The 11,854-nt window shown below is 41.1% G+C and overlaps 1 protein-coding gene across 1 annotated transcript; it reads left to right on the top strand.

Annotated features, from left to right (window-relative positions):
* Positions 1–1,025: 1,025 nt before the first annotated feature.
* LOC108491457 (ras-associated and pleckstrin homology domains-containing protein 1) lies at positions 1,026–7,135 on the top strand (the record flags this gene model as incomplete). The annotated part of the gene is given in 1 exon segment (XM_017801388.2): positions 1,026–7,135. A coding segment is annotated over 1 exon segment (576 nt). The 3' UTR covers positions 1,856–7,135.
* Positions 7,136–11,854: the final 4,719 nt, after the last annotated feature.

Raw genomic sequence — 11,854 nt, 5'->3', positions numbered from 1 at the left:
CCCACCACCCCCTCCTCCTCCTCCTCTCCCCAGCCAGTCTGCGCCTTCTGCAGGCTCAGCAGCCACCATGTTTGTCAAGTACAGCACAATCACCAGGCTGCAAAATGCAGCACAGCATTCAGGGCCCCTATTTAAACCCCCACCACCTCCAGTGATTCAGCCTCTGACTTTGGCTTCACAGTCAGTCAAGCCTCAGATCGTGGTGCCCCCCAATGGAGTTGTTCCACCACCCCCTCCTCCTCCTCCACCCCCAACCCCTGGTTCAGCTATGGCCCAATTAAAGCCAGCACCCTGTGCCCCATCCTTGCCACAGTTCAGCCCCCCACCTCCTCCACTGAAAATTCATCAGGTTCAGCATGTCCCTCAGGTGGCTCCTCCCACACCCCCACCAGCTCCTCCCACCCCTGCTGCCCTTCCTCCTCAAGCACCCCCTAAACCTCTTGTGACCATCCCTCCTCCAGCCTGTACCAAGACTGTGCCACCAGTTGCAGCACAAACTGCACCACCACCTGCCCCTGCTCCTCCTGTGCCCCCAGCAAAAAAACAGCCAGCTTTCCCCATTTCTCATGTGCCACCCTCTCCTTCTGTCCCTCCTGCCCCATGTCCCCCACCTACACTACCCAAGCAACAGAGCTTCGGGGTGAAGCCGCCCCCCTCTCCTCTGTCCCCTGTGCCCTCAGTCGTGAAGCAGATGGCTAGTCAGTTTCCACCTCCTCCCACTCCTCCCCCTGTGGACTCTCAGCCCCTAAAACCCCTCCCAGCAAATGTCACCCCACAGTCCCCTCCTGCTGTGAAAGCAAAACCCAAGTGGCAGCCCAGTTCAATCCCTGTTCCTTCTCCAGATTTCCCTCCTCCCCCTCCCGAAAGCAGCCTGGTGTTTCCTCCACCACCTCCTCCAGCCCCAGTCCCAGTCCCATCACCAGTGCCACCCATGACTTCACCTACCCCTGACAAAGGTGGATCTCCAGGCAAAAAGCCAAGTAAGATGTCCAGCCCCGGGGGGAAGAAACCACCCCCGACCCCCCAGCGCAACTCCAGCATTAAGTCCAGCAGTTGTGCAGAGCTCCCCGAGCCCAAGCGACCCTCAGTAGACAGTCTAGTCAGCAAGTTTGCACCGCAGGTAGAATCAGGGTCTCCCAGCAAGGAGATCCCACCACCTCCTGCAGCGCCCCCCAAACCTGGGAAACTGCACCTTTCTGGAGTCAACCTCCCTGGGATCCATCAACAAGGCAGTGTGTCAGCAAAAACCTCTGTTCTGAGTGGGCGTGCAAAGGACTCCATGGTGGAATTTCCATCTCCTCCATCTGATTATGAATTTCCACCTCCTCCACCTGAAATAGAGCTTCCTCTGCCCCCAATCGAGATTCCAGCAGTATTCTCCGGAAACACCTCTCCGAAAGTGGCAGTTGTTAACCCTCAGCCACAGCTGTGGTCTAAACCATCAGTGAAGAAGGCCCCTCCACCTACCCGGCCCAAACGCAACGACAGCACCCGCCTCACCCAAGCTGACGTCTCTGAGCAGCCAGCGCCAACCTCAGCAGTGCCACAAGTGCCCACCTCTCCCAAATCCAGCCTTAGCGTCCAGCCTGGGTTCCTGGCTGACCTCAACAGGACACTGCAGCGCAAGTCCATCACCCGGCATGGCTCACTCTCCTCCTCCCGCATGTCCAGAGCAGAACCCACAGCCACCATGGATGACATGGCATTGCCCCCGCCACCCCCAGAACTGCTATCTGATCAACAGAAGGCTGGTTTTGGAGGCGGTCATATTTCAGGCTATGCAACATTGCGGAGAGGACCCCCTCCCGCTCCCCCCAAAAGAGACCAGAATACTAAGCTCTCAAGAGACTGGTAGCCACAACTTTCATGATAACCATAATCAGTTCTACAATCAGCTTATCTGATCATCTGTGAATTCAGGTGTTCAGAGCCTCCTGGTGTGTTATTCAGGTAGTGTCCAGCTATATGTGTGTGTACCTCAGCATGTACACACAGCTCTACAGATTGTGTGTATATACATATGTATACATCTGTGAATGTGTATATATAGAGAGAATTGTTCCTATTTATTCCTTTCCTCTCCTAATCAGAAAGTGGGGTTTTGTGTGTTTGGGGTGGAAGAGACATGGGAGGGGATGTGTTCTGTCTCACAATTTGTCTCTTGTGTGGATTGGACCAAAAACTTCTTTAGAAAGTATTTCATATGTGTCTGTCCATGTGCTGCCTACTTGTGCATGTGATATAGAAATAAGAAATAGATGTACAACAAACATCTCAGTTTGAGACTGTCACCAGAATGTTTGGTATATCTGTAGGGCTTTTGCGTTTGCTTTCCCCCCAACTGGCTGAAGTTAGAACTGCCTGACATTTCAGTACTATATGTAAAGGGGCACTTTAAATCAGGAAAATCGTCATTTCATAGAACGGGTAAATACTGCAGGAAAGAAGAATTCTCAGACACTGTCCATGGTTGTGTCTAGTAAGTCCTTGGTGTAACCAAGCTGTTCTAGATGTAGTACTCCTGCAGAGATCCCACCCACTTCTAAGCTGTTCTGTCACAGGTAAGCTTTTTGCCTACAACACATGGAACAATTCATACTATAACCCTGGGTATTTTGAGTACTGTCTTATGTATGAAGCTTCATCATCTTGGCTTCAGAATTCTTGCTTTATTATGAGAATGCCCTAGACAGTATCACTGTAATGCACTATGATGTCTCTGGGTCAGAGTTACCTTATATAGTGTGTGCTTTAGGTAGATGTTGGTATCTGTGCAGTCAGTATATGGAATATATGTCCTGTGCCCAATGTGGTGCATCATTAGAAAAAGTCACCTTCTGCAATGTATCTATTTTATGCATTGTTCTCTAGAAGGGAAGATAAGGAAAAAGAACAAAACTGGACCCCATCCAGGTATCATTCATCAGGCTGTAATGGAAAGAATGAGGTATGAGTTAGCACAGAAGAAAAGAGCTTTTTTCATAATTTTATCCATAGCTGCTGCAGCTGCTTACGGCCTTTGCTGTTTACAGCTTGGTTGCAGAGATTTATCCAGTGACCAGGTGTTCTGATGGAGTAGTGTCACAGTCTGATTATAGTACGTGGCATTCATAGCTCGTGCAGTTTGGCATAACATGGGGTCATTGCTCTAATTCCATACGCTTGTGTTACTTTTCCTTGGTACACAAGAAAAATATGTACTTACCAACTCATGTTGACTTAGGAATAAAATACAATCTTAGAACTGCTTTTAAGTAAGAGAATAAAAACTGGCCATCCCACCAACTACAGAGGAACACATCTTGTAAAGAAAGTCTGTGCCTGTTGTAAAGATGACCAGTGCCAAGTGCAGAGATCTTTTGGTCCTGCCCCACAAGGAAAAAGTGACTAATGAAGCAGGGCCAAAACGGCAGAGTTGGAGAATATAGTCAAGTTGCACCATGTGCCAGGTTTAACCCACTCCATAAAAGAACTGCATTACAGAGAGAGTCAAGTCATGCCTCCACAGTGCCACATCTCCAGGGTGCAAAATCACCATGTGGTTAGAGAAGTAAGAGGACTCCATTGTGCTTTTTTTTTTTTTAACGCCTACTTCTCTAAAGCTATTTTTGCATCTTTCAAACTGCTCACCAAGTTGTATGTGCTTGCTATTCTCAGCTTATGAAGTGACCTTTAATATGTCTACATTATTAAGCATGCACAGCAAATGTGGGTAACCTTGAGTACAGATTGCCAAGCTCCACTGGACTCAAGTAATTTCCCATGCTCTTCAGCTAACTGCTATAGACTCATTCTAAAGACTACCCATGTTTGTAAAGACTTACTGAGAGTATGGATCCTATATCCCAAATACTTATCTCTAGGATTGGTTTTTTGTTTGTTAGTCTTTTAATTAAGCCAGGTAGATGTTCAGATTTCCTTAAGTGGGGAAAAAAATGTACCTCTAATCCTAATGGAGCCCATGATTTGTGCCCTAAACCAACAGCCCTTGTTTTTTCAGTGTGGACTCTGGGGGAATTTTTATGTCTACCCTGAACCACAGCTTCTAGTTTATTTTCCTGAAGGAGCAGATACCTTTGAACACTAGTAATGCCAAGAAAATGAGGGAAGTCATAACTCTCATTTCTGACCCCAGTCCAGTGGCTTGTGTGACACCATATGTTTCTTTACATTTCTCCAAAGAGAGAAATAGCTGCTAATGGGGAGGAAAGGTTATTGAACAATAAAATTAAAAGACCCCAAAGTGCCAGATTCTTTTTCAGTCAGTGTGTTGTTTTTGTTGAGATGTAGTTTTGTTTCTTTTCTAATAATTCTGGAGCTCTTCTCTGTGTATTCATGGAAAACACCTACTGCCCGATGACACTAGAATTATGTCTTCTTCGCTGCCTACACATCTTCAGGCCAGTGAAGGCACCCGGACAGCTGCCCTGACCACACTGACTGGTGAAAAGGAAGGAGCCCTTCTGCTCCTGCAGGCATGGCAGGCAGATGCCTGTCAGGGCTAGTGACTTGATTTTCAACCCTTAATGTTTACTGTAGGTAATTTCAACAGTGCCTAAAGTTTGGGTACTGACTCCAAAGGGCAACAGAATCTATTCTGTTAATAAAGAACTTACTTCAGGTTCACAAGTAGTAGTATGAATACAATTCTGCATAAACTATCACCACCAGCTTAGTTTTTTTACTCCCAAAAGACTTAAATATACTTTTTCTTAGCTACTGTAATTCTCATTTGGAAGGAAAAATTGTTAAGGGTTTTTTTGTTGTTGTCTTATAGACATCCAGTTGACAGTAAGCTAGATTTTTTATTCAATTTCTGGAAGTTCTTAAAATGAGAAAGATGGCTGGATCTTAAAAAAGATTTCATTAAGAGTCTGCTAAGATCAAGGTGCTCCTGCCCACTGATGGCATATCTTGCAAAGGGCTGAGAACTATTTTGGGTCCTCTCTGTGTATATGTTTACTTTGTTGCTATAAATAATACTGAGTTTGTCAAGAGAAATCTATTTGAGAGGTCATAATAATTCCAATAGAGAAATAATTCAGAGATCAAGGTGAAGAGGAATCGAGTTTCAGAAGCTGTTATTCTAGCAGAAAACTACTAATAAAGTTGTGTCAAGATGTAAGGTTTAAATTTGCCCGTAAAATTATCTAGGGTGATAGTGTGGTGGGTCTGATTTATCAGGCCTCCAGCAGACCTTTTTGTTGTTTTTGTTCTGCAACTAAAACCATTTTATGTTAAAAACACAAGGCAGTGTTTAAGTTTAAAAAAAAATCCTATTTTTATGTATTATTGCCAAACTTTATCATTTATCTTCAGAACTAGCATTATAACCGATGTAATCCCAGATTTGATTCCAGTTTAGACCAGTTAAACCAACAGCCCTATGAGAAGTGTGATGGCTTGCTTTCAGTAAAACAGGTGTAATTATTTTTGTTTATACACTTGAGGGTGGCTCTTCTAAAAGAAACCAAAATCCCTTTTAGATTGCAAATACCTTTTGGCACTTTTGAAAAATTCAATTTTACATTATCTGCACAAAGCATGGTATTCCTAACCGTATGTGAGTTCTCTCAAAGCTGAGATTTGAGAAAGGGAAATGCAAGAACAGAACTGAATGTTCCATCATCTTTTAGTATGTTTCTTTTAAAATCTAGATAAAGCATTGTTGCACTTTTAACACTCTAACCCTCAAAAATTAAAAAGCAGGCTGGAGTGAGAACCCTGGTTGGGTTCCCAGCACCCACATGGCAGCTAACAATAGTCTGTAACTCCAGTTCTATAGAATCAGATGTCTTCTGGCCTCCTTGGGCATTGCACAGCATGGGTGCACTTACACATGCAGGCAAAACTCATACACATAAAATTAAAAATAAATAATAGAAGTAAAAACAAAAAGTGTTCAGTTCCTTTTGTACCCATAGGAGGTCTATAAGTAAAAGAAATCTGCCAGGCATGGTGGCGCACATCTTTAATCCCAACACTCAGGAGGCAGGTGGATCTCTGTGAGATCTCAGCAAGCCAGGGTTACAGGGAGACTTTGTCTCAAAAATTACTCACCTAAAGAGAAAATAAGTTGCTCAATGAAACAAAAGATACTTGTTAGATATACAAAGTGAGTGGAACCTTCTAATTGGTTTGCTCTTGTTGAAGTAATAAACCATTTAGAAAATAATTTGCTACAATCGCCAGTGCCTTGAACTCTTTGGAGAAACAGCATTTAAAACAAAGCAAACAAACACCAAGCAAACTTTGAGGTGCTAATGAAAGAGAAGGAAGCTGAGTATTTTTCTAGTTTGGGCAGAATGGAAAAAATGACTTGCAAGAGAGTTTTCAGCTACCTAAATGGAATCTGGCTGTTTTCTACCAAAGATGTGTTTAGAGAAGTGACTTGAGTCAGTGCTGAGTCCCTAAGAGACAGCATGTGAAATATGTTATCAGGAGTAGCTGTGAATTCCAAGTGTGTGATTTGAAAGCCTCACCTTCTTAGGCAGTCAGACACAGCTCCAGCACTTAGAAAGGGAAGGGGAGTTCAGTTTGGAAACTATCCATTCACTAAATTTATTACAACTTACTACCAAAAACTGCCATCCTTCATGACTCCACCTCTGGGTTTTTCTGTATTTGTAAATAATCCCTCCTAGGAAATAAGCATTAACTGGAATGTTTCAAATGATTTTGCTTAATTTTAATATCAACCACTAGTGAACTCTTCTTTCAGAGATGTATAAGGTAAAAACACCATTAGCGTGTGCTAAGTGTTGTAAAAATGTTTACTGTTTTGAAGGAAAATTGCACATTATCTTTAAAACTGGGATTGTTCTCCTTTTCCCATTTCTTTAAAAAAAAAAGTCAAGGCTCATACTTCTGGCTGTGGGAATTTTGTCATAGATATAATGTAGAAATATACTTTTTTTAAAGCATGAAGATGACAAAAAGAAAGCATTTTAAGGTCCCGGGCAGAGGACTATGCAAACAGCTTGGTAAAGATTACTTACGGTTTTATTTCAGCTTTGTTACTATTTTCTTCTGCATAAATGTACACTCATTTCATTATGTGCCTTGCTCCAATTGTGCAAAGCTATCTATCTATATCTATATCTATATACAAATATATATGAAAGAGATATATTCATTCAGTACTACTGACGATGTTTCTGTTCTACTGCTGGATTAAGTTATTTTCTAAGTTGCTCTTGGCAGTTGTCGGTAAACTCTGTAATGGCTTAGGACAGTAGTCATACAACCAGTGTGAATTTGTTTTTCCAGTTACATGTTTTCTGTCAGCTTGCCTGATACTTAATAATAAAAGAAAACAAAATATATAGATTCCACTTAAACACAGGGATTTTGAGTGTTTGGATTGGCATCCTTAATAACCTAGTTTTGTGGGTTTAGAGATGGCCCAGTAGTTAAGAGCATTTGCTGATCAGAAATTAATTCCCACCACCCACATAGGAGAGAACCAACTCCTGCAAGTTCTTTGTGTGCATATGCACACATATGACACACACAATGTTTAAAAAATGAATTAAGTGATAATAGCTTTTTATAGTTTTTGTTTTTTATTTGTTTATATGTGTGAGCCTGCCTAAGTATCTGTGCATCGTGGGTATACAGTATCTGTGAGGCCAGAAGAGGGCATCAGGACCCTAGATCTGGAGTTATAAGCAGTTGTGAGTCACAATGTGGCTGCTGGGAATCAAGCCCAGTCCTCTGCAAGAGCAGTAAGTGCTCTTAACCACTGAGTCCTCTAGCCCCATTTTTTAATTGAATTTTTGAAAATTCTGTACATCTTGGTCAATCATATTTAGAATCCTGCCCCTATCTGCACTCTCCGTACCCTCCCCCTCCAGATCTCATGCATCATATATGTTAAGGCCTGTCAGTTGTGTTCCCAAATGTCCCCCCATGTGAGTCCATCCATCTGTCATCACACCCTTAAAGAAAACCAACTCTCCCTCTCCCCATAGTCATTGGTTACCAGTAGTTCCTCAGCTAAGGTTGAGGCTTCTTACCCATTTCCCCATTTCTATGCTGGGTTTTCGTCTGGCTTGAGCTTGCACATGCCTTGTGCATGTGTCACCACTGCTGTAAGTTCATATAAGTAACGTCATAGTCACCTGGCCAAGTGTTTTCCTGTGGTCACCGCCTGACTCTTACAGTCTATCCACCCCTCTTCTACCATGGTCCCTGAGCTGACCCCTGGGTGGCAGAGGTATTCTACCCTCTATTTTTTTTTTTCTTTAAATACAACCAGGTACAAACTAAACCAGAAAAGATGCTTTTTGTTTCAGTGATTAGGAGGTTCAATTATATGTTGGGGACTGCCATATCAACATGGATTATAAATGTCATGTGCTTAAAAATCTACCGTTTATCAAATAATTTTTCTTAAAACAGCTCTCCAGGGTTGGAGAGATGGCTCAGCGGTTAAGAACACTAGTTGTTCTTGCAGAACACCCGGGTTCAAGTCCCAGCACACACATGGTGGCTGGCGACTGTAAGTACAGTTCCAGGGGATCTGACAGCCTCTTCTGTCCTCCATGGGCATTGCACGACACAGGTGCACTTACATACATGCAGGCAATACACGCATACACATAAAAATAATAAAACATTTTTAAAAAGCTGTCCCCCTCCATTTACCATGTGTCAATGATACCAACTGTGGGCACTTTGTCTCTGGCTTTGGAGGAAGCCATGTACAAGAGGACAGGGTCACAGGACCATGGAACAAATGGCACCCTCACTAATCCCCAGAGCATGTCAACCAAATGTGAGAGTCCATAATAGCCCCAAAGGAGTCAAGTGCTAGGGTAATTAACAAAAGGCTGGGTTCTAAACATCATTTGAGACAAGAATACTCTAATGCCTTATAGTTACTCTTCACTTTTCTTGAAAACATTTCTTAAAAATATAACTGTGTTACTTGACTGCTCCAGTTTTCCACATTACTTGACCTCCAATGGAGGCACCGAGGAAGATGAGCCTAACAGCAGGAAGAACCAAGTTCTGCTCTTGAATGTCTTGGAGAAAAACTGGCCATGTGCTCAGACACATCTCTAGGAAGCTTCTGTAGACAATTATCATCTGGGATCTTAACCACATAAGTTGTGTGTTTGTGATTGTAGTCAACCCTCATATTCCAGTGTTTGAACAGAATTTAGATGTATTTGGAAAAAATAGTTCATAATTAAAATGAACAGCTGTCTTTAAAATACTTCATAGGATCACACTGAAGGTTCAACACTAAATAGGGGTCTAAGATCTTGGTAATAAAAAGCAGCTCCTTAGTTGAAAGCAACAGCAAAATAAAAAGTCCTCAGCACTTAAACAACCACAGTTAACCATCTTAGGAAGAAAAAGAGGTTAAATAGATAATAATTTCACAAGACACTTGAATATATTTTGTGTGATTTTTATTTAGGTCAAGTTCTTAGTACACAGCAATAATTAATTCCAAATACAATTTAAAAATTAAGTGACTGTTCCCTCACTAATCTGGAAGTGGTTTAATGGCACTCACAGAAAATGTCACTGGCAATAGCTGCCACTCCACTTGCCTATATGGTTTTTACTTGGTACCACCAACTGTGGGCACTATAAAGTATACACTGGCCAGGTCACAAATTGTTTACATTATTTTTTTTGTAAATCATTTTGTTAAGAAAAAAGGTACATGGACATAAAATATGATAAAAACTGCTTTCCCATAGAATTCTGAAGTTGCAAAAGAGGTTTCAGTTTAATGTGAAAATAAGCTTTTTGTTGGGGTTTTTTTTGTTGTTGTTTTTTTTTGTTTTTTTTTACAAAAACCTTTAACATATTTAGCAAGGATCATTTATACAGCTAGGCCCTGTCACTTCATTTATAATTTTTTTTAAATAGAGATTCTCAAAACAAAAAATTGTAAACTTAAAGACAGCTCAGTGCCTCCATTTAGTAACTTTATAAGGCTCTCCTAATAAGGCTGTTTATTGTGCTGGACTCCTGCCAGTTTTGAACTAACAATTCATTTCTGCTACACATACCTTATGGAAAACAGTGTGATGAGTGTAGTTTTAGAAAGGGTAAAGGGAAATTATTTTCATTAATGAAGGCTGCACTTAACATCTCTTTTAAATTATCTGAGTACTTGGATGGTTGTATATCAAAACGGTTTTAGAAAGGGTAAAGGGAAATTATTTTCATTAATGAAGGCTGCACTTAACATCTCTTTTAAATTATCTGAGTACTTGGATGGTTGTTTATCAAAACGGCAGATCTTTTCAAGTATATTCCTGCAAACAAGAACTCTTAATTTGTAAAGAATATAGCACATTTAAGACAGTTGCGGTGCAATGGAAAGTACTGTGCTGAGCATTGAGTCAAGAACTCTTCTTTCTTAACTCACTGTTCATCTAAAGCAAAGCACTAACCTCACTGTTAAAATGAGACTGAACCAAAAATTTTAAAAGCTTATCTAGTTACAATAGTCTATGATTTTCAAAATAGTGTTAGAGAAACTGTCCCCTTCACACCAACCAGGAGTTCCTGGCCAAAGCTATTTAAAACTAAATGGATCCCCATTCATTTAAAGATTTGACAGTCAACCTACCATTTCTTCCACCAAAACCCTTTTCGGAAGTAAAGGGAGCCTTCAAGACATGCCATGTTCTCTCCATGAGGAGAAAACATAATAAAAGACAAAACAAGAGTTCTTACTGTAGAAAGGTGACCGCTAAAAGAAAATGAAAACTGAAAGGTCAAGCAAACTATGCCATTTTGATGCCTCCCAAATCAGACTCTTTAATCAACGTTAAATCTGCTAAAGAGTACAACTACATTATAGACAGCACTCTAGCTGGTAATAAACAGCAGAGGGAGGGAGGGAGGGATGAAAATATGACCCAGTGACTTTTTAGGAACATGGCAAAATCAGCAGTCCTGTACCAACCCAACATGGAGACAGCAGGTGCCTCTGAGGAAGACAGAAGTAACCAAAAGGAAAATACTGAAGGAGACATCTTAAAAGATTTGTATTTATTCCAAACACAGCAGGCTGAAATCTCTCAGGTCTAGATTTTGAAACATTGGCACTAATTTTGTTTCCAATTTGTCTTGGCTACAAGGTTGAACAAAGAATGTATATTTTCATTCACATCCATGGACCTTCAAATATTAATAGCAAAAAAAGATAAATGTTCAGTCATTCATCTTTTCTTTTTTAAAGGAAAAAAGGATTGCCCACATAGACATTTCAGGAGTGCCCTCATTAGATTCCCTCTATCCTGATAAAAATGGTTGCTTACTAGTCAGCACATTTTAAACATGGTTTTCTGAATTCATTTGAAATTTCTAATAATCTTTTAGCTTATGGGAAAATAAATTGGCGAAACTTACAATAAAGCAGGAAATAACCTCACAGAGTATTAATAGCATGCAATCTACAGAATATTACATACATTAAAAGTCTCCAATTACTGTAGGCCTGGCTTGTTATTACATAGTATTCTTCCAAGTCAATTTATAGAATTCAAAAAGTGTTCTCTTTTTTTAAAAAAAAATCACATTAATACTAAAGAATACAGAAAAAAAATCTACTGGCCCATAGACTCCCCCATTGCAGGTCTTCAACCCAAAGGACTCCCCAATGTCTTCTGCACACCCCATTCAGCAGGGTCCAGCAGACAAGCTGCACTCCTGGTACCCACCAGCAGCTCTGTTTCCGCAAGTAACAAGGCTAGCTAGCTGCTGGATTTCAAAACACCTTTTGTCTTAGCCCACTAAGCTTTTTCAATAACTGGAGCAAGTATTTTCAAAACTTTCCCATGTACCAATACAAGAAAAGTTTAACATATATATATATATA

This window comes from Nannospalax galili, unplaced genomic scaffold, assembly GCF_000622305.1.
Source record: "Nannospalax galili isolate Female #2095 unplaced genomic scaffold, S.galili_v1.0 scaffold281, whole genome shotgun sequence".
NCBI classification, from domain to species: Eukaryota; Metazoa; Chordata; class Mammalia; order Rodentia; family Spalacidae; genus Nannospalax; species Nannospalax galili.
Note: the sequence above shows the minus strand (reverse complement) of the source record. Positions and strands in the feature narration are given on the sequence as shown.